Genomic DNA, 23770 nt, shown 5'->3' with positions numbered 1-23770 from the left:
CCTCCCTCTATCTACATCTCCCCACTGACAATCCCCCTCCCCCTGGATCTCCAGCTACACCCCCACTGAATCATCCCCCCCAGTACTTTCGTCCTACATCTACTCGCCCACTGTCCCCCAGGACCTCCATCCATCTACACCCCCCACTCTTTATCTCCCTCCCCCTGGACCTCCAGCTACACCCCCACTGAATCACCCCCCATCTATTCACCCCAGTGCTCCCCCCATCTACTCTCCCACTGCCCCCCAGGACCTCCCTCCATCTACACCCCCCACTGATTCTCCCTCTCCCCCTGGATCTCCAGCTACACCCCCACTGACTCACCCCACATCTACTCTCACCCCAGTGCTCCCCCCCACACCTGCTCTCCCACTGCCCCCCAGGACCTCCCTCCATCTATACTCCCATCCTACTGCTCCTTCCCACTGCGCCCATTCCCCTCTAGGACCTCCCCCAACCCCACCCCCACCTACTTCTCCCTCCATCGACTGCCCCACTGTCTCCCCCCGTCCCCTAACTGTCTCTAGTCTCTCCCCAGACCCAGGCTCTGCCCACGGCGCCTGCCCCCCACCCCCTTCTTCCGTTAACCGCCCCAGCGCGCGCCCGCTTCCCCACTCAGCCGCCAGGCTCGCTCGCCCCCTCCTGTCGGGAGCGCGCCCCGCACGCCCGCGCACGCCGCAGCCCCGCTCCCCGCCCGCTGCTTGCAGCCACCCGGCCGGGCCCGGTCGCTGTGTGCTGGGGGGGAGGGGGCCGCACGGCCTCGTCCGATCCGCGCCTCTCCGACACCCCGAGCCGAGGAGGGGAGGCGCCGCGGTCCGGGCAGCGCTGCGGGTAGGTCCGGGCCGAGCCCCGGGAAGAGGCAGTGGGCGGGCAAGATGGAGACTCAGCGGGCACCCACTCGGGAGGGACGGGAGCCCCTTCCTCGGGCCCGGCGGGGGCCGCAGGCAGCTCCTCCCTGAGCGCCGGGGGAGCGGCCCCCACCTCTTCCCTGTACGCCGGGGGGGGGGAAGCAGGGCCCCCCATCTCTTCGCTGTGCGCCGGGGGGGAGCAGGGCCCCCACGTCTTCGCTGTACGCCGGGGGGGAGGGAGGGAGCAGGGCCCCCCACCTCTTCGCTGTGCGCCGGGGGGGGGAGCAGGGCCCCCCACCTCTTCGCTGTGCGCCGGGGGGGAGGGAGGGAGCAGGGCCCCCCACCTCTTCGCTGTACGCCGGGGGGGAGGGAGGGAGCAGGGCCCCCCACCTCTTCGCTGTGCGCCGGGGGGGAGCAGGGCCCCCCATCTCTTCCCTGTACGCCGGGGGGGAGGGAGCAGGGCCCCCCATCTCTTCCCTGTACGCCGGGGGGGGAGGGAGCAGGCCCCCCATCTCTTCGCTGTACGCCGGGGGGGGGAGCAGGGCCCCCCATCTCTTCCCTGTACGCCGGGGGGGGAGGGAGCAGGCCCCCCATCTCTTCGCTGTGCGCCGGGGGGGGGAGGGAGCAGGCCCCCCATCTCTTCGCTGTGCGCCGGGGGGGGGAGGGAGCAGGCCCCCCATCTCTTCGCTGTGCGCTGGCGGGGAGAGGCAGAGCAGGCCCCCCCATCTCCTCTCTCAGTGACGGGGCGGAGTAGGCCCCCCCCATCTCCTTCCTCAGTGCTGGGGGGGGGCCGACGACAGACGGAGCAGGCCCCCATATTTCCTCTCTCAGTGTCGGGGGGGAGGCGGAGCAGGGGCCCCCCATCGCCTCCCTCAGTGCCAGGGGGAGGGGGACAGGCAGAGCAGGGGCCCCCCATCGCCTCCCTCAGTGCCAGGGGGGAGGGGGACAGGCAGAGCAGGGGCCCCCCATCTCCTCCCTCAGTGCTGGGGGGGAGGGGACAGGTGGAGTAGAGCCCCCCATCTCCTTTATTGCCCTGGGGAACATTTTTAACACCATTCTCCCAGGTCTCCTTTCTCTGTGGGGAGTGGGGAAGTGACAGGCTTGAGTAAAGCTGCCCCTCGTCTACTTCCTCAATTCTCTGGGGACAAGGTGACAGAGCTGGGAACTCCTCTAAACACTTATCTGTCTCAGTGCCCATGATGAGGTGATAGAGCTGGGCTAGTCCCCCTCTCCTTCTATCAGTGCCCCAGGGAGGTGGCAGCTGGGCAACCCTCAGCTACCCTGGAGGTTGGGGTAGCAGCTGGACAACCTCCCCTGCAAATACTGGGAGGAGGGACATCCCAACTCAGATGCCCACAGGGTGGGGGCAGCTGTGCAACCTGTTCCCCCTCTTGTTTGTTGCCCACTTCTCTGGCCTCTAAGCAGCAGGGAGAGCTGAACATCATGTTGCCTTAGTACAGAGTCTTTGTAGTGCCTTGAAATCATCTGTTTGTTCTCTTTAGTTCATATTCTTTTTAATTCACATCTTTGACCTGTTCAATTAGTGCATGGAATTTTAATGCATGTAAACAGTGCATATTTATTAGATGCGCATATTGGTTAATGTATATGAATAGTGCATATTTTCATTATCACATAATTTGAGTGCATCTACATTGTCTCTGTTAATTTCCTTTTGTGCATGTTTATTAGTATATACTGTACTATTGTAATGCGTGTAAATAATGCACATTTCCATTAGTGCATATAAATAGTACCTATTTCTTTCCTTTAGTGTGTACTTAATAGTATATAACACTTTCAGTGCAGTTAGCTAGTGGATATATATGTCTTGATTGTTTATTTTACATGTGTTTATCACTGGGCATATATTTAAAGGGAAATAATACTATGATTTTTCTCTCTCTAACTCTCCACAAAATATAGAAGTAGCAAGAAGTTGCTTTTGGAGTGTGACCCTAGATTAGTTTAAGATGATTAGAAAAATAAATGAATATGTTACAACCGGTTCCTCGATCAGGATCAGAGGCTCTCTTACTCTAGTTTATTATTTTTTATCTTTCTTCAGAGAGATGTGTGTGTTTGCCTTTCTGTGTAAGGTCCAAGTGGCAATTGTTAAATATGCCTAGCAAGTGGACTTCAAACCGAACACATACTATCCTAGGTAAATTATGACTTGGCTTGGTAATGCAGGGCCACTGCAACCTTTAATGCATAGTGCTTGAGTAAGTAGCTCCATTGAAGTCAGTGAGGCTACTTCTGTAAGTGCTATTCAGTATGAGGAAAGGTTGCAGTAGCTGACTGTGTCATCAAGCCCAGGATCACAATTCTAATTTATTTGTGGTACCTTGTTTTGGTTCAGGAATCTCTGAATACTTAGTACAGAGAGAGTCTAATAGACTGCTTTCCTCCCATTCAGTCATCCACACTCACTCTTCTGTCATTCACAGTCTCTTGACATCCTTGTGGCATCTATAACAATTGTCTATGTAGAGGGGTGATACTAGGAAATAATTTAATATTTGTTTAGCTTTTTAAAATATAATTTCGCAAGTGCAAAATAAAAAGCCATACTATGTGACCAGTCTACTTTCTCTGGGTCACTAGGAAATGCTTCATGACTGAAACTTGGGAAACTCTTATCTAGCTTCAGACGTAGACTGTACTTTTGCATGTATGTTTGGGTGGCTTGGTGGTGTGTGTTGTAGAAATACTGATAGCACTTCGAAAAACTACATACAAAGTTTGCTGGTGTTGGAGATTAGGATTTACAGGTAGCTTGTGCGTATTTAATTTATTTAGGAAGTTTCAACAAGTTTATAAATCCTTGCCATGTAAATGTCAGAAACAAACAAAACCCCAAAATTGTTACAACAGTTAGATTTTGTTTAAAGCGCTGTTATAAAGTAATATAGTCATCAGAACGCCTATAATATGATGCTTTAATCAAATCTCTAAAATTGAGTGAAAGCTCTCTACCCATTTAACAGACTAGGTATTTTTCTCAAATTTAATATTCAAAAACTGGACAAGTGTGTTGGGTTTTTTTTTGCAGGTGAATGAATTTTATTGGAATATAGAATAAAAGAGAGAGAACCAAAATCTAAATATTTATGCTCTATTTTGCTGGGTACATAATTGAGATAAACCTATTTAATTCAGTGGAATACTCAAGATAGGTGAATGTTTCTTTTTATAAACTATTTTTAAAGCTTTATTTACAAGTTGCAAAAGCAAGCATTTAGTGTTTTAAAAAACAAACAAGATCTTAATTTCACCGGAGTTAATTTGTACAAACTGAGTTGATAAATATTAACTTTTTTTAGGTATTTGTACAGTTCCTTTTATTTGTGGATATAGTTCAGTTTATAGATGTTGTATGCCAGTGTATCTCTCATTGTCTGTATCCTTTGGTTGAAGCAGTAAAAACAATATAGTATGTGACTTCTTTTGGAAGTTTGAAGGTAAAATGTGCTCCTCCAAAGAAGTAATCTGTGGCACATTGGGAACCTGCACTCCGTAACATTGTAGCTTCACACTCAGAATCATACCAGTATTGTCCATGCTATGGCCTTGTAGATGCTAGACTTTACAAACACTCTAGCTTGCTCTTCCACTGTTGCAGCTTCACCAGTGGCAGCAACAGTTGGGAATACTAGTGCAAATAGAACACTGGTGACTTCTGGCATTCTTATTATCACATTGTGCAGACTTGCTCTAATCAAGGTTAGATGACAAGATGATATAATGCTGGTGCCAAGTCTGCACTAGCCACCAATGGAGTTGGTAATTCAATAGCAAGAGATTTCAGAAAATAAGGTTAGTTATGTTTAAACATTATTTCTAGCACAATTCTAGCAAGGACACTAGGACCATTTTTGTCAACACAACTTCAACTCTACAGTGTTGAGAGCCATAGTGTAGATGCTCTGCCAGTTATTGTCACAATTTTTAACTCTGCATCAGGTAAACCTATTCAGAACAGGTCTTATCAATATTGTTAAAAACATCATCTGTGAGTCAACACTAGAACTTCCATTTTATATTGTTACCACTGGTGTTAACATTAGGGGGAAATCTCCCTACTGTGGACAGGACTCCACTTCCTGTGCTTGAAATAGCTGTCCCATTAGTGTAGGTAAGTTGAGCCACGTTCAATACGCATTGTAAGAAATTATGACCAGTTGATTATTAGTGGTGACTGATGCTTTCCACCCGTGGTGTTGAACATGTTTTGGCTCTGTCCACAAAAGCAGCCTAACCCATGGTTAAGGAGGGAGTAGAGGGCATGGTGTTTAACAACTGGTATCAAACACCGCATGAGTTAAGACCTTAGGGGTTTGTCTGTGACATGGCTTGGCTAGTATTATTCTTTAAAAATACCCTCTCTGTCTTTTTGAACTGAGAAGCTGATTTAAACATAGGGTATGTCTACATCTACAATTTTGCAGCGCTGGTTGTTACAGCTGTATTAGTACAGCTGTATAGGGCCAGCGCTGCAGAGTGGCCACACTTACAGCAACCAGCGCTGCAAGTGGTGTTAGATGTGGCCACGCTGCAGCGCTGTTGGGCGGCTTCAAGGGGGGTTCGGGGAACGCGAGAGCAAACCGGGGAAGGAGACCAGCTTGCCCGTGGTTTGCTCTCGCGTTCCCCGAACCCCCGAGCAAGCAGGTCTCCTTCCCTGCGGTTTGCAGCGGGGTTCGGGGAACGCGAGAGCAAACCGGGGAAGGAGACCAGCTTCGCCGCGGTTTGCTCTCGCGTTCCCCGAACCCCCCTGCAAACCGCAGGGAAGGAGACCTGCTTGCACGAGGGTTCGGGGAAGGAGACCAGCTTCGCCGCGGTTTGCTCTCGCGTTCCCCGAACCCCCCTGCAAACCGCAGGGAAGGAGACCTGCTTGCTCGGGGGTTCGGGGAACGCGAGAGCAAACCGGGGAAGGAGACCAGCTTCGCCGCGGTTTGCTCTCGCGTTCCCCGAACCACCCAGCAAACCGCAGGGAAGGAGACCTGCTTGCTCGGGGGTTCGGGGAACGCGAGAGCAAACCGGGGAAGGAGACCAGCTTCGCCGCGGTTTGCTCTCGCGTTCCCCGAACCACCCTGCAAACCGCAGGGAAGGAGACCTGCTTGCTCGGGGTTCGGGGAACGTGAGAGCAAACCGGGGAAGGAGACCAGCTTGATTACCAGAGGCTTCCTCAGGTATGCTGGGATACCTGCTTATTCCACGAAGGTCAAGAAAAGCGCTGGTAAGTGTCTACACTTGATTACCAGCGCTGGATCCTCTACACCCGAGACAAAACGGGAGTACGGCCAGCGCTGCAAACAGGGAGTTGCAGCGCTGGTGATGCCCTGCAGATGTGTACACCTCCTAAGTTGCAGCGCTGTAACCCCCTCACCAGCGCTGCAACTTTGTGATGTAGACAAGCCCATAGTGTTAGCACAGTTTCCATCATCGTGTTGGATAGACCATAGTTGTGAAAGAGAGATCCCAGTAGCTCTAAGCTTAAAGCATAAGGTTATATTAACACAGACAAAAACTATGATTAGTGATAGATAAGGTTTCATTAGGATGTACACTGTGCATCCACCTCTGGGCATCTCCCTAGAGTGTCTACGCCCACTGGACACTCTCAGTACACCTCAGCTTACCAGTTACTCCTCAAGTCATCACTCCGCTTAACACACAGTACTTAGGTACATTTATAGTGAAAACAAGTAACATAGAGATATAAGTGGTGAAAAGTAGAAGTATTGGAAACGAATGGTTACATATAAAATGAAATCATAACATGCCTTCTACTTAACTAAATACTTTCATGTTTTATAGAGCAGCGCTCAGGTCCTTCCAACATTTTATAGCCAGGTTTGGCTGCCTGTCATCCTCCATTCATAAGACAGACACACTATTAGTTTGCCGCCTCAGTGGAGGATCCACCCTTAAATATACCCCAACAATCCATTGTCTTTGCTTGTAAACAAGATCCCTTCTTGCTGTTTTTCTCCCTGTAAATTTCCTCTATTGAAAATTTTGCAATCTTGATTAACATTTGGCTCAATATGCAAACAGGCATCCATTGAGAGATGTATAATGCCTAATACACAACCATCTGCTTAAAAGGAACCTATCTGAGACGTGTCACCTCTTGGTTACCTGCCTTCAAAACAGAATTTTCAGTACTGACACAACGCTTTAAATATTATCTATACATATGTTTCACAGTGATTAGTATGTTTAGTGGGCTACTGGCTCTTGGGGACCTCACGTGCCATGCTTTAATGAATTATTATGCATATACCTGCCCTCAGGGGTCCCTGTAAAACACTCTACACCCCCTGTTCCCTCTGCCTGTCAGTACTAAGAGATTCCTGGGTCACAGTTAATAACACCTATAAGGCTTTCACTTCGTTCTCCAGCAGATACCAAAAAGCAATATGTACCCAACTTTATCAAACTTGTTCATGGTACATATAGGTACCGATGACATAGGGAAGGGTTGTAGAGATGTCTTGGAGGCCAAATTTAGGCTGCCAGGAAAGAGACGGAAATCCAAGACCTCTATGGTAGCATTCTCAGAAATGCTTCCAGTTCCACATGCAGGGCCAGGTAGGCAGGCAGAGCTTCAGAGTCTCAATGTGTGGATGAGACAATAGTGTAGAAGAGGGATTTATGTTTATTAGGACTTGGGGAAACTTCTGGGATGGGGGAAGGATGTGCTCCACCTAAGCCGAAGTGGATCCAAACTGCTGGCACTTAACATTAAAAAGGTTGCAGAGCATATTTTAAACTAAGAGATGGGGGAAAGCCGACTGCTGCAGAGGAGCACGTAGTTCGGACAGAGACTTCTCTTAGAGGAGAGCCTATTGATAGAGATTCTCTAGGTTTTAGTCAGGAGTAGAGGATGGAAGAGGATAAAGTATGGACCAGATCAGATGAGAAATAGTCACATAAAAAAGAATAGTATCAGAGGGTAGCCGTGTTAGTCTGGATCTGTAAAAGCAGCAAAGAATCCTGTGACACCTTATAGACTAACAGACGTTTGGGAGCATGAGCTTTCGTGGGTGAATACCCACTTCCTCAGATGCATGTAATGGAAATATCCAGGGGCAGGTATATATATGTGTACTAGCAAGCAAGCTAGAGATAACGAGGTCAGTTCAATCAGGGAGGATGAGGCCCTGTTCTAGCAGTTGAGGTGTGAAAACCAAGAGAGGAGAAACTGGTTCTGTAATTGGCAAGCCATTCACAGTCTTTGTTCAATCCTGAGCTGATGGTGTCAAATTTACAGATGAACTGAAGCTCAGCAGTTTCTCTTTGGAGTCTGGTCCTGAAGTTTTTTTGCTGCAGGATGGCCACTTTAAGGTCTGCTATAGTGTGGCCAGGGAGGTTGAAGTGCTCTCCTATAGGTTTTTGTATATTGCCATTCCTAATGTCTGATTTGTGTCCATTTATCCTTTTCCGTAGAGACTGTCCAGTTTGGCCGATGTACATAGCAGAGGGGCATTGCTGGCATATGATGGCGTATATTACATTGGTGGATGTGCAGGTGAATGAACCAGTGATGGTGTGGCTGATCTGGTTAGGTCCTGTGATGGTGTCGTTGGCGTAGATATGTGGGCAGAGTTGGCATCGAGGTTTGTTGCATGGATTGGTTCCTGAGCTAGAGTTATTATGGTGTGGTGTGCAGTTACTGGTGAGAATATGTTTCAGGTTGGCAGGTTGTCTGTGGGCAAGGATTGGCCTGCCACCCAAGGCCTGTGAAAGTGTGGGATCATTGTCCAGGATGGGTTGTAGATCCTTGATGATGCGTTGGAGGGGTTTTAGCTGGGGGCTGTATGTGATGGCCAGTGGAGTCCTGTTGGTTTCTCTCTTGGGTTTGTCTTGCAGTAGGAGGCTTCTGGGTACACGTCTGGCTCTGTTGATCTGTTTCCTTATTTCCTCGTGCGGGTATTGTAGTTTTGAGAATGCTTGGTGGAGATTTTGTAGGTGTTGGTCTCTGTCTGAGGGGTTAGAGCAGATGCGGTTGTACCTCAGTGCTTGGCTGTAGACAATGGATCGTGTGATGTGCCCGGGATGGAAGCTGGAGGCATGAAGGTAGGCATAGCGGTCGGTGGGTTTTCGATATAGGGTGGTGTTAATGTGACCATCACTTATTTGCACCGTGGTGTCAAGAAAGTGGACCTCCCGTGTAGATTGGTCCAGGCTGAGGTTGATGGTGGGGTGGAAGCTGTTGAAATCATGGTGGAATTTTTCCAGAGTCTCCTTCCCATGGGTCCAGATGATGAAGATGTCATCAATATAGCGTAGATAGAGAAGGGGTGTGAGTGGACGAGAGCTGAGGAAGCGTTGTTCCAGGTCGGCCATGAAGATATTGGCATATTGTGGGGCCATGCGGGTGCCCATAGCAGTGCCACTGATCTGGAGATATATATTGTCATCAAATTTGAAATAGTTGTGTGTAAGTATAAAGGCACAGAGCTCAGCAGCCAGTTGTGCTGTGGCATCATCAGGGATAGTGTTCCTGACAGCTTGTATTCCATCTGTGTGTGGGATGTTGGTGTACGCCCCATCATCTCAGGCATTGGCACTCTCACTGAAGGACTGTTTGGATATATGGACTCTCTACTCAGACCCTATGCCACCAGCACTCCCAGCTATCTCCGCGACACCACTGATTTCCTGAGGAAACTACAATGCATTGGTGACCTCCCAGAAAACACCATCCTAGCCACCATGGATGTAGAGGCTCTCTACACTAACATCCCACACACAGATGGAATACAAGCTGTCAGGAACACTATCCCTGATGATGCCACAGCACAACTGGCTGCTGAGCTCTGTGCCTTTATACTTACACACAACTATTTCAAATTTGATGACAATATATATCTCCAGATCAGTGGCACTGCTATGGGCACCCGCATGGCCCCACAATATGCCAATATCTTCATGGCCGACCTGGAACAACGCTTCCTCAGCTCTCGTCCACTCACACCCCTTCTCTATCTACGCTATATTGATGACATCTTCATCATCTGGACCCATGGGAAGGAGACTCTGGAAAAATTCCACCATGATTTCAACAGCTTCCACCCCACCATCAACCTCAGCCTGGACCAATCTACACGGGAGGTCCACTTTCTTGACACCACGGTGCAAATAAGTGATGGTCACATTAACACCACCCTATATCGAAAACCCACCGACCGCTATGCCTACCTTCATGCCTCCAGCTTCCATCCCGGGCACATCACACGATCCATTGTCTACAGCCAAGCACTGAGGTACAACCGCATCTGCTCTAACCCCTCAGACAGAGACCAACACCTACAAAATCTCCACCAAGCATTCTCAAAACTACAATACCCGCACGAGGAAATAAGGAAACAGATCAACAGAGCCAGACGTGTACCCAGAAGCCTCCTACTGCAAGACAAACCCAAGAGAGAAACCAACAGGACTCCACTGGCCATCACATACAGCCCCCAGCTAAAACCCCTCCAACGCATCATCAAGGATCTACAACCCATCCTGGACAATGATCCCACACTTTCACAGGCCTTGGGTGGCAGGCCAATCCTTGCCCACAGACAACCTGCCAACCTGAAACATATTCTCACCAGTAACTGCACACCACACCATAATAACTCTAGCTCAGGAACCAATCCATGCAACAAACCTCGATGCCAACTCTGCCCACATATCTACGCCAACGACACCATCACAGGACCTAACCAGATCAGCCACACCATCACTGGTTCATTCACCTGCACATCCACCAATGTAATATACGCCATCATATGCCAGCAATGCCCCTCTGCTATGTACATCGGCCAAACTGGACAGTCTCTACGGAAAAGGATAAATGGACACAAATCAGACATTAGGAATGGCAATATACAAAAACCTGTAGGAGAGCACTTCAACCTCCCTGGCCACACTATAGCAGACCTTAAAGTGGCCATCCTGCAGCAAAAAAACTTCAGGACCAGACTCCAAAGAGAAACTGCTGAGCTTCAGTTCATCTGTAAATTTGACACCATCAGCTCAGGATTGAACAAAGACTGTGAATGGCTTGCCAATTACAGAACCAGTTTCTCCTCTCTTGGTTTTCACACCTCAACTGCTAGAACAGGGCCTCATCCTCCCTGATTGAACTGACCTCGTTATCTCTAGCTTGCTTGCTAGTACACATATATATACCTGCCCCTGGATATTTCCATTACATGCATCTGAGGAAGTGGGTATTCACCCACGAAAGCTCATGCTCCCAAACGTCTGTTAGTCTATAAGGTGCCACAGGATTCTTTGCTGCTTATAAAAAAGAATGTGACACATCAGAAAAGAGAAGACAAATAATCAGTGACAAGTTTTTAAAGTGGTTGTACACAAATGCTAGAAGTCTAAATAATAAGATGGGTGAACTAGAGTGCCTTGTATTAAAGGACGATATTGATATCATAGGCATCACGGAAACCTGGTGGAGTGGGGACAATCAGTGGGACACAGTCATTCTGGGGTACAAAATATATCGGAAGGACGAAACAGGTTGTGCGCGGGGGGTGAAGTGGCACTATATGTGAAAGAAAATGTAGAATCAAATGAAGTAAAAACCATAAATGAATCCACATGTTCTATAGAATCTCTATGGCTAGTAATTCCATGCTCTAATAAGAATATAACAGTAGGATTCTGTTATCGACCACCTGACCAGGACAGTGATAGTGACGATGAAATGCTAAGGGAGATTAGAGAGGCTATCAAAATAAAGAACTCAGTAATAGTGGGGGATTTCAGTTATTCCCATATTGACTGGGTACATGTCACCTCAGGACGAAATGCAGACACAAAATTTCTCGATACTTTAAATGACTGCTTCTCGGAGCAACTGGTACAGGAACCCACAGCAGGGGAGGCAGTTCTTGATTTAGTCCTGAGTGGAGCACAGGATCTGATCCAAGAGGTAACTATAACGACCACTTGGAAATAGTGACAATAATATAACAACATTTAACATTCCTGTGGTGGGAAGAACACCTCAGCAGCCCAACACTGTGGCATTTAATTTCAGAAAGGGGAACTGTACAAAAATGACTAGGTTAGTTAAACAGAAATTAAAAGGTACAGTGACTAGAGTGAAATCCCTGCAAGTTGCATGGATGCTTTTAAAAGACGCCATGATAGAGGCCCAACTTAAATGTATACCCCAAATTAAAAAACACAGTAAAAGAACTAAAAAAGAGCCTCTGTGGCTTAATAACCATGTAAAAGAAGCAGTGAGAGATAAAAAGGCATCTTTTAAAAAGTGATAGTCAAATCCTAGTGAGATGAATAGAAAGGAGCATAAACACTGCCAAATTAAATGTAAAAATGTAATAACAAAAGCCAAAAAAGAGTTTGAAGAACAGCTAGCCAAAAACTCAAAAGGTAATGTTTAAGTATATCAGAAGCAGGAAGCCTGCTAAACAAGCAGTGGGGCCCATAGATGATCAAGATGCAAAAGGAGTGCTTAAAGACGATAAATCATTGTGGGGAAAGTAAATGAATTTTTTGCTTCAGTCTTCACAGCTGAGGATGTTAGGGAGCTTCCCAAACCTGAGCCGTCCTTTGTAGGTGACAAATCTGAGGAATTGTCACAGATTGAGGTGTCACTAGAGGTGGTTTTGGAATTAATTGATAAACTCAACATTAACAAGTCACCGGGACCAGATGGCATTCACCCAAGAGTTCTGAAGAACTCAAATGTGAAATTGCGTAACTATTAACTATGGTTTGTAACCTGTCCTTTAAATCAGCTTCTGTACCCAATGTCTGGAAGATAGCTAACGTAACGCCAATATTTAAAAAGGGCTCTAGAGGTGATCCCAGCAATTACAGACCGGTAAGTCTAATGTCAGTACCGGGGAAATTAGTTGAAACAATAGTAAAGAATAAAATTGTCAGACAATTTAAGTTCTTCTGTGTGTTGGGCAAAAGTCAACATGGTTTCTGTAAAGGGAAATCACGTCTTACTAATCTATTAGAGTTCTTTGAAGGGGTCAACAAACATGCGGACAAGGGCGATCCAGTGGACATAGGGTACTTAGATTTCCAGAAAGCCTTTGATGAAGGCTCTTACGTAAATTAAGTTGTCATGGGATAAGAGGGAAGATCCTTTCATGGACTGAGAACTGGTTAAAAGACAGGGAACAAAGGGTAGGAATAAATGGTGCATTTTCAGAACGGAGAGGGGAACTAGTGGTGTTCCCCAAGGGTCAGTCCTAGGACCAGTCCTATTCAACTTACTCATAAATGATCTGGAGAAAGGAGTAAACAGTGGCAAAGTTTGCAGATGATACTAAACTGCTCAAGATAGTTAACACCAAAGCAGACTGTGAAGAACTTCAAAAAGATCTCGCAAAACTAAGTGATTGGGCAACAAAATGGCAAATGAAATTTAATGTGGATAAATGTAAAGTAATGCACATTGGAAAAAATAACCTCAACTGTACATACAATATGATGGGAGCTAATTTAGCTACAACTAATCAGGAAAGAGATCTTGGAGTCATCGTGGATAGTTCTCTGAAGACTTCCACGAAGCGTGCAGTGGCAGTCAAAAAAGCAAACAGGATATTAGGAATCATTAAAAAAGATAGAGAGTAAGACAGAGAATATCTTATTGCCCTTATATGAATTAGTGGTACGCCCACATCTTGAATACTGCAAATGGATGTGGTCTCCTCATCTCAAAAAAGATATACCGACATTAGAAAAGGTTCAGAGAAGGGCAACTAAAATGATTAGGGGTTTGGAACGGGTCCCATATGCAGGGCCTCCGGGGGGGTGTAAGTGGGGCCATTTGTCAGCAAATCTTACTTTCAAACATTCAGAGTATTTGGGAAGTTAATCTGCTTTAACGTTATTGAGGTTACCATTAAGGGTTTATCTTGTTCTGGTAACAAACCAGCTGTATTTTTTTTAGGCTGGGACCTGCTACTGTCCCCAAGATTCATAGGTTTTCTTCCAGGGAAGTAGAACTTATTCTTTGACTCCTGTGTAGCACTGGTAGAGCTCCCGTGCTTCACTATAGAGAAGGTCCCTAGGCCATCCATTCTTCTTTTCCCAAATCCTCTGGCCTATTGTTCTCTTCCTTCTGCCACAGCAACACCTATTTAAAAAAAAGAAATTACCATAAAACCCCTTTTGTTTACAACCACTTATAATTTTTAACACCCCCTCGCCACTGACTAAAATCAAGAAAACCTTTCTGGTCTCGTGCCACAGCCCTCCTTATGGAAGATAAGGATGTTCACGGAAGATGATCTAAAGCCTGGATGGCTGCTGATGTACCAAACAAAAATCTAATTGATGACCCAGCTGTGCAAGTGCCAGGTTTCTCTTCCCTACGTGCATATGGACAGCTCTAAACTATATCTGCATGTAACATGGAAGGTGCGCATACTTACTCCATAGATTGAAAGCAAGGGAATTACCAAACTGCGACTGTGGTCTGATGCAAACTGTCAGACACATCATGGAGAGTTGCCCAATCCATGCTCTTCCTGGAGGTGTCTCAGCCATTTACATGGCTGCCCCCTCTGCTCTGGACTGGATAAGAGATTTCCTAAGATCCAACTGTAATCATATTGTTGCTTTCACTGTTTGACTGTTGCCATATGAAAGAAGAAGTTTTTTAAGTGACACCAACACAAACCCCTAAAAGCAGGGAAATAAGTAGCTAAAATAATAATTTTTTCACTACCATAATACCCATCTCTCATATTAACTGTTCTTATGGCTTGTTTATACACTGAAGCTGCACTGGTTTAAGTTAGATTGGTTTGAAAGCCAATTTAAATTGGTTCAAACTGTTGTGAGGATGCACTTATATTGGTTTACAAATGATTATATTGGTTTACCTTGCTCATCTAAATTTACAGGTGTAAGATAAATCAATAGCAGCCAGGTTTACCACTGATTTAAGAGTGTCGACACACGCAGTTCCATGGGTTTAACTGAATGGGTTTTAAATCACACCTTTTGCTAAACCAATACAAATTTGCGTGTAGACCAGTCCTCACTTGTACTGTACATCTCTCTGCCAACAAAGTCACTTCCACTCTGAACATGAGTCTTAAAAACTTATTTTGAAAGAATCTCATTAAAAATGGCACAAATAAAAACAAAGAATGTAAACTTTAGCAACACTTAAATTTTTCATAGCATGATGAAAAAATTGATACAAAGAGAATAAGCATTCAGAAAAAAAAATCCCTGTTTGTTTTTAACTGGATTGTCTCACCTTTTTTCAGACTCCCCCCTTTTGCGAGAACTCTGAAACACTCTCTGATCTGCGCTTTGCTCCTCATGTGTCAATTCTGATATCATCAATTATAGACAGGTAACATTTGTCTCTAGAGAATTTTATCACTTGTCAGAAGTAAGTGCAAATATGTACGCAAAGATGAAGTTGCAGTATTTTACATGTTAGTGGTATATATTTGCGGGGGAGAACTCCCTGCTGTAGTGTTGGAGTGGTTGGGGAGGTGGATCTTGGAAGCCATGGCAAGACTCATTGTTCCCTGTGGGGGGAGAGGATGCAGATGGCAGGGGACGATAGACTCTGAATAGGAAGAAAATGTTGCTAGGAATTTGGGGGGGTGGTTGTTATTTGCCTGGCAGTGCTCTCTATGACTGCCTTCCTTGTGCATCGTTGTGTCTGTTCTCTCATTCTGTCCAATTCCCTGTTTGACGTTGCTCTTGTTCAGCTGAAGCCAGCTTTCTCTGTGCCTGGACCATTGATGCAGACTGGAGAGCCATGAGCGCTTCCTGAAAGCTGGAGCCTGCACGCCAATGTTCAAATGAGACACTGAAGGAAAAAATGTTGATTGTTACTGTGATTAATGTTCTCAGATATTATATCAACATATACAAATCTAGCATCATATGCATGGTGTGCTTACTTGCTGTTTGTTATATCTTTCCATTACACTAATACAACTTGGTGACACAAAAGGAGAATTTGCAGAACCCTCAATCATGCATTAAGTGTCATGAGAAGTCTCAGGCAATTCTGTAATGTAAACTATATTGAAGAGTCAAAAGAGAGGTGAGATGTTGCCTTGTTAAAATCAGAATATTTTTGACTGCGTTTTACAGATGCTAACTACTTACCTCTGTTATTACCACACCAAAAATTCGTCCCCTTCCCAAATTGTATCTTACATTTTTTGTCCTTTTCTAAACAACACAGGATTACTGGGTATTCTTACTTTGAAACTGAAATTGTAATGCAATCTTAACTATGGTTTCACGACTGCTCCACCATATGTTGCTCAACAAATCTGAATTATAGTGCACAGAGAATCTGTGTTATAACAACCATTTAATACATTACTGCATCTATATTTAAATATTGCACATGTAGAATCATGTTCATATATTTACACATGCAGTGCATATGCACTGTGATAAGGTTTATATACCCATGTACCTTAGAAGGAAGAAAGGGGTTAATGCAGGCAATAGGAAGCAGGAAATGCCCCACCTGGAACTGATTACAACTGCTATGAATGCTATGCCCTCTGAAGGAGAGAGGTGGCTGGGGAGAGATGTCAGCTCTGGGAAAAGAGACTTAACCTTTAGATTGTTGTGAACTCTTTCTGCCAGTAAACTGCCAAGCAACTGTGTGATACTATTTAAGTTTGGCTATGCTAAGCCATTTATTATATTTCTCTTTTTCCTATATTTAACATAATGGGCTACTGACCTAGTATACACTGGCTAAATTTGCCATGCTGAAAACTGTGCTCTCCTTGTCTTGCTTGTAAGGCACTTCATGGCCACGTACATGTACTCCAAATAGTCTGTGTATTCCAGATAGTGTTTGGATTAGATTTGCCTCCAGCAGGGTTAAATACTTTCTTAGTCTGAGTGGTTTCAGCCTGTATAAATTTAATTTCTGTGTAGACAGTGCTAAAATGGTTCAAGTTGTCCTCCCACTACTGTCCAAGAGTGCACTGGTGGCCTTTCCAAATCTCTCAGGAGCCACTTCTCTTGAGATTCGTGTTGGGATCTGCATGATAGGAATCTAGAAGGCATTACAACAGGAAAAGGGTGTGGAAGTGAGGCAGAACTACAGTGATTCAAAATATAAATAAGCTTAGCTAATATGAATATACTGAACAGTTTGTGCTTAAATCGGTTATGCCCAACACATTCAATTAGAAATAGGTCAATTCTGAGTTGTGGACATGGCCTCAAAGGGGTGCTACCAGCTGGGGAAGAGACAACCCATTTGGAACATCATAGACAGGTGCATACCTTTTTGTACATTAGGATTAGAGTGCACTGAAGTGATGTGCAGACAAAAGGTGCTGATACACTTTTTGGAGATGTTTACCCTGTGAAGCTGTTCTGAAGGTCTGGCTCTGATATTACTTTATTCTGCTGGTTTGATTTTAAAAAAAAAAATCCAAGGCAAATCTCTGGAAACATAACAGTCACTCCTTTTAATGTGTGAATTATTAACATGATATGTAAGAAGTTGTTACAGTACATCATAAAGGCACAGGATGCTATAAACCCTTAATTTGCAGATTATTGACATAACAGGCCACAACTGCTTTGCAGTATTGATGGGGATTTGTGCAAATATGTATGAATCTGTAAGACTTTTTTTTGGTCGCCTTATACCTTTAAAGCCAGTAAAATCAATTGTTAAAAATTATCAATTGTCACTCTTTGGCTGAGGCCTTGCATTCCATGTTTCTGCTTGGATCAAATGTTTATGGCTATTTTATAAACTTCCATTATAAATCCCATTTTTCCACAAAAAGATTCATTTATTTAAAAAATACTTTTTTTGCAGCGTTCAGCTGGCTCGTTAGAGACTATTCAGAACTTTTTTCCAGCTATTTGGCCTGTCCTAATAGTGAGTTACATTTTTAAATGTAGTAAATATGATTATTGCTAAAACATGATACAATTAAGTGCTGTGAACAGAAGCAAGGCCTTAGGTTGTATGACTGCATAGGTATTTTCCACTCTGATTTTTAGGCTTAGATCTCCGGATGTTAGCTGCAGGGTAAATGTTGCGAGACTTGTTCATATCACATAATCTGCTATCACAAATTACATCTTTAAATCCATAGGGAGACTGAAGTTTGCATTATTGGTGCTCATTCTTTACCTACTCTGTTAGTAGATACTGAGGGTTTTTGGTGCTGCCAAATGCATCTATCTCTCTACCTGTCTACCCATCTAATCTTAATATGGGTAGTGGGCATGTGTATAGTAGTGTTGGGGAGATAAAGAGAACTGTTCCATTCCAGTCACAGGTTAAGCCTGAGTTGGGGCACAGTGCATTCATTTTGTGATAGCAAGTTTTAATAAAAGATGAGTTCAACTGAAGAAAGGTCAGAGGAAAGAAGCGCACATAATAAAAGCTTTGGGAAAAATAAGACTACGAAGCATGTTCAGTTTAGAGAAGGAGACCTGCTTGCTATGTACGTATAACTAAAGGGATGTACTAAAAATGATAGGAATCAATTATTCTCCATCACCAAGGACAGAACAAGAAGTGATGGGCTACAGCAGAGAACGTTTTAGGAAAAATTGGCATCTCTAAATGCACTGTTCAGAAATAGGAGAAGCTGCCAAAGAAGGTTATGGAATTGGCATGACTGGAGATGGTGAGAGCTAGATTTGGCATTCATCTAAAAATATCACTAGGCACTCATCTAGAACCTTGTTTATATGAGGGAAATAATAATAAAAATTCCTACTGTTGAAGTCAGTGCTACTCTGCAGCACTACAGGGGACTGTGCTGATGGAGTCCTATGCAGGATCTGTACTTCTGCTAGTACTATAATTTCAAAGTGACCCACTGGGATCTCATAAACAAAAGATTCTGTGCCAGATCATCAGCTATGGCTTAGGAACTACACAGCATAGGCTGTGTGTTAATGTGACCGTTACACTCCCTCTATCCTGTGACTGCTATGTGCTGGTCTGGATCCCAGGCCTAAGTTAAAACATCTTAAAGGGTACATTGGCTGCCAGGAGCCCCAAGCTGAAGCTGATCATCAGTGAAGGGTGTCCTAGCCATGTCCCTTATGTCAGCAGCAAGGGCAGAGGCGGATAATGGTGTAGGAGCTGTTACTTCTGTAGTGAGTTGATCCTCTTGTGTCTGATTATGGCAGCTCTATCCCATCAGATTTTGCTAGTGGTGTGATGCAAAGCAGATCTGGTCCTATGTCTTTCAGTAAGAAAATGTTATTTCACATGAATGTTATAAAGCATATGGAAAGATGGCACATAAAATAGGGTATACTTGCAGACTTGTTCAACTAGAATGTTTAAAAAAGTTCCATGAGCCACGAACAGCTCTTTAATGGTTATGGGGAATATTTTCCCTTTGCAGCACACAAGGAACTCTCATTAATGTCAGTGCAAGTTCCATGCACCTTACAATAATGTATCTAATTACTAATTTTAAAATTCAAGTCACTGTTTAAAGATGTTAAAATGAATGTATTTACACAGTACTCTTTAGGAAAGATGTAGTTGGCAGGGTGACTTCTGTACAACAGTTGTCTCTGGAAGTTTTATGAACCTTACATATTGTGTGCTTTATTTGTTTCAATTCTTAATTTGTGTGTGTGAATTTGATGTTTTTAGATGTGACTAAGAGCTATGCCAAGTATAGTGAGGAGTTGTGCTGTGCAAGTTTTATTTATTTCTCAAGTGCCAATATTTTTCTCGATGCTGTGAAAGGTAGCTTAAAATGTATTTGAATGGAATAGTTAGGGGCAGGTGTTGGCCTGATTTTCAGAGGTGCTGAGCACCTACTGCTTACAGTTACTTCTGGTTGTAAAAAAAACCTTTGAAGTGTGATCCAACTCTGTTAGAAAGGGAACTAATTTAAACCATAACTCTGAGAGAGATTTGAGCTGACCAGGTTCATCTTAGTAGAGAGTTAGCTCAGGCTAATAGGTGTTGGATACATTTAAGCTCCACCTTCCTTCAAGCCCCCTGAATGAATTGAGTGATCTTTTTCTTTGTTGGTTTCCCCTTGCTGTTCCAAAGTCTGTTGCCTGCTTTGATAGTAGTAATGGAGTGGGAGAAGGGAGAGTGTCTCTGCTAATCTATTCACTGACAACCTTTGTTTTAGGATAGTTCTTGCCTGTGAATAGTTTCAGTACTTACCTCAGCTGCTGTTTGTAGCTTTCTTAACCTGCAGCAGAACTAAATTGACTGGATTTTTATCATTTTATATGTTTTCCACAAAGTTCTGGGTAGCAGCAGTGAAATTGTTTATTAATTTTCCATTGCAGCAGTAATGGGAAACTTAGAAGCAGCAGCAGAAGCACTGGGAGCCATTTGCTGAATCAGGAAGATGACACTGTATTGCTTTTCATTTGATAAGTTATTGATGCAACTAAAAGTGGCTAAAATTGTTTTCCCCAAACGAAAGCTTAGATTCACCTAGGAAAGCTTCCAAAGCACTGTGGGTGAGAGGATATTTCAAGCCCAGATCACTTAAATTTTATTATTGATGCACTTCTTACATCATTTTGTGTGTTTGAATGATATTTTTTTAAATGTCATGCTACCTTTGATTTTTTGAATCTGTTGATAGACATCTTGTTTCCTTAAGTGGTTTGCATTCAAGCCAGTTCAGGCTAATTTTAGGGAACCTTCATAGCTGTTGGAAAAGAGAATGTTTTTGGTTAAATGATGTCATGTTATATATTTATACATATTTGTCTTTTATTTTTGGTAGAAAAATGATGCATCCTGTTGCCAGCAGTAATACAGCTTTCTGTGGGACTGGCAAGAGTTCTTGCCTTAACGAAGACAGTGTGAGATCCACTGATCAGTTTGACTTATATTCTACACAGCAAAGCAAATACAGCCACACAGTCAGCCACAAACCAATTGCATGCCAGAGACAAGACACGTTAAATGAAACACACTTGCAGGCCACAAGTGGCAGGAATATAGAGACAAAAGATGAACTAAAGAAAAAGAAAAACCTCAACCGATCTGGTAAACGTGGAAGGCCATCGGGGACCACAAAATCAGCCGGGTACCGAACCAGCACAGGTCGACCTCTTGGGACCACCAAAGCAGCTGGATTTAAAACAAGTCCAGGCAGACCCTTGGGTACAACTAAAGCTGCAGGATACAAAGTCAGCCCAGGCAGACCTCCAGGTAGCATTAAAGCTCTATCACGGCTTGCAAATCTAAGTTATACTTGTGGCAGTGCAGCTTTTCCCTATCCTATGGTGCATAACAGAGGAGTACATGCTGCTGGTGAAACTAGTAGCAAAGTCAAACAACCCAATGAGTGAAAGAAAGGAATTAGATAGCATTTCCTAATTAATCCTTTTTAAACTAAGTCTTGGCATGTTTCTCACATTTTTATGTAATATTTCTATAACTTTGGCTTTCCAAATCTTATTTTTTTGTTCATATGTCCAACGTGCAATCCACTATTTTTAATGTAACATGAAAGGGCATAGGTATTGCTTTTTTGTTTTTTACATAGGTTTATAAGTAAACTCTTAAATTATGCCCTTGTGTGTTTCCTTAAAAGTAATATTCATATCCTGAGCTTCACAATTATTGTCTGAAAAATTTAATTGTGTGATTGTGCACCAAGAAATTGAGATAAGCAGGAAAACATTATCTGGCTGTTGGCTATGAAGTGAGCCTAGGCCATAATAAAGATCTTGTCCAGAAGAATTTATAACTGATGAAACAAAACAAACAATTCTGGACTATTTTACAAGTGAGAATCTGTTACAGTTTTGATATGCCTGTGGGTTTTGTGAATAGAGAGCAAACTAAATTTTCCACTTTTGCTAGACCTGATACAGACCTCAATTGTTCATAAATATTTTGAAACTTTAAAAACTATTTTTTTTTAAAAGTGCTAATTTCAGGCAGTTTTTATTTGCTCTATTGTAGCATTGGCAGGTCTCACTGATGTTCCAAAAATATTTTTTGAAAATGTGTAATGATGATAATAAACAGTTATGCAGCGCTTTACATCTTCAAAAGCGCCTTACAAACATGAGCTAATTTGCCTTTAGTTGATGGCAGATCTTGTAGTTATGCTACTTACAGGATCCTGCTGTATAATTTAAAAAATGTCTGAGTGCATATATCAAACTGCAAATAATTAAAAATCTGATATTTTATAAATAAGTACAAAATAAGTACTGTTAATTCTAGTAACAAACTGAATAGACAGTAATATTAAGCAGTACGTTCTTAAATCTGTAAATAGCTACATAAACTGTTTTTTGCCTTCACAGTATGTGCTTTAATGGCAGCAGTTCATAAGTTTTAAAGTACTAATTTAATATGTTTATAGATTAAACTTTTTTACACTGTTGCCAGCCTTTCAGATTTTGTTTTTCCAGATGTTCCAGGAATACAGTTATCCCATTGTTTAATGTTTATACTGTATTTAAGTTATGAAAGCTTATATATCTACCAAAGGATAACATTTTCATGATTCATAATAGCAAACTGAATAGCTGTTTCAAACAGGATGCAGTTTACCAAATTGCTAGACCCCAGATAGAAAGCATTTCGTAGGAATTAATCTATGCATGCAAGTTGAAAAGCTATGTTGGTTAACTATAAATACCTTTTTCTGACTCAAACTGAGACCTGCATCTAAGCAGTTCCATTTTCAACTGGGTGTGTTTGGTTTAAAAAAGTGCATGTGTGTGTAATATGTACACACCCGCCTATACTTGGAAAATAACATTCCTCAATATTGCATATTGTTATATTTATTCTAAATAGCTCTTGCTAGAGTTAAAGCTTTTAATTCTGGAAGAAAGTTTACATAAAAATTGTTTAAAATATAGTTTAAAATTATACTGAATTTGTAGCTTCAAATACCGGGGGGAGTTATAAAATGTTTGCAGGTTTTTGGGAAGAGAAGCTTTCAGGTTAATTAAAGCTTTTGTTGAAAATGAACAGTACCAATACTTTTGTTGTAAGATAAAGTCTGGCTTGCTGTAATTTTGATGAGAACTCTGATTTCAGTAATGACAACTTAAGAAACAGATGTCATGTTTCATACCTTTTTTATCAGGAAAAAAGCAGCAAGCCTTCAGGTGTTCCAGTGATGCCTAACACATAATGAGCTGGACTTTATGATGTACTTTACAATAGGTGGGTTGAATTGTGTTTGGGGGACTATGTATGCACTGGCAACTAAGACAATGAACCTCAACAATACTGGATGGCTCCTTAGTCAATGTGTAAACTAATGGCAGCTAAACTGCTACTAAAATATAGTTTCTCCATGCTGAAGCTATAAAGTCAAGTTACACTTTCTGTTCCTCAACAAACTGAAAAATATGACACTCTTAGTAATTTTTCTCAGAATGGTGTAACTTCTGATACACACAAAAAGCTAACATGAGCTAATTCACCCTCAGGATATGTGTTATATTGGCTGTTTTATCAGATGATTTTTCAACAAAAGGCTGAAACTCCTGAACTCTTCCTGGAAAGCAGTCTTCTTCAGCTGAATGTAATAACTGCAGGAGAGTCACACATCGCTGGCAAGGAACACTTTGCATGTCACCAATGTACCTTCGAATAATGCCACTTACCTCCTTCTGTTTATCTTGTTCACCCGTTTCGTTTCTCACATGTGCATCTACTCAATGGTGCTGTGCCGTGTGTCAGGAGATAATGCAGATATATTATTGTTCTACTAGGATAATGAATTTTGTATTCAAGTATGTGGATGAAATAATGAAATCATCTAAACAATTTATATTCATTATAGTGTTTATTAATATCAGATGAAATATAATCCCAGTAAAAAGAATGAACAATGTCAATTGTGAAAGGATGAACTAAAGTAGAAAAATGTGTTCATGGCATCTGTAAAGGGCCACTTGGCACCTT

General features: G+C 43.2%; 1 protein-coding gene across 6 annotated transcripts; it reads left to right on the top strand.

Moving 5' to 3' along the window:
• Positions 1-694: 694 nt before the first annotated feature.
• On the top strand, positions 695-23770 carry C7H5orf24 (chromosome 7 C5orf24 homolog). Of its 6 annotated transcripts, XM_050962459.1 has the most exons (6): positions 14176-14274; positions 15135-15223; positions 15839-15931; positions 20610-21040; positions 22944-23023; positions 23293-23770. In XM_050962459.1, exons 1-5 carry the CDS (start codon positions 14191-14193, stop codon positions 22982-22984), a joined length of 738 nt encoding a protein of 245 aa, XP_050818416.1. In that variant the 5' UTR covers positions 14176-14190; the 3' UTR covers positions 22985-23023; positions 23293-23770. The 6 variants fall into 6 exon arrangements, with proteins under 6 accessions (XP_050818418.1, XP_050818419.1, XP_050818413.1 ...); XM_050962458.1 differs by having other exon boundaries at positions 14178-14274; positions 22944-23770; XM_050962461.1 differs by lacking the exons at positions 14176-14274; positions 22944-23023; positions 23293-23770 and adding an exon at positions 695-832 and having other exon boundaries at positions 20610-22931.

This window comes from Gopherus flavomarginatus, chromosome 7 (genome assembly GCF_025201925.1).
Source record: "Gopherus flavomarginatus isolate rGopFla2 chromosome 7, rGopFla2.mat.asm, whole genome shotgun sequence".
NCBI classification, from domain to species: Eukaryota; Metazoa; Chordata; order Testudines; family Testudinidae; genus Gopherus; species Gopherus flavomarginatus.
Note: the sequence above shows the minus strand (reverse complement) of the source record. Positions and strands in the feature narration are given on the sequence as shown.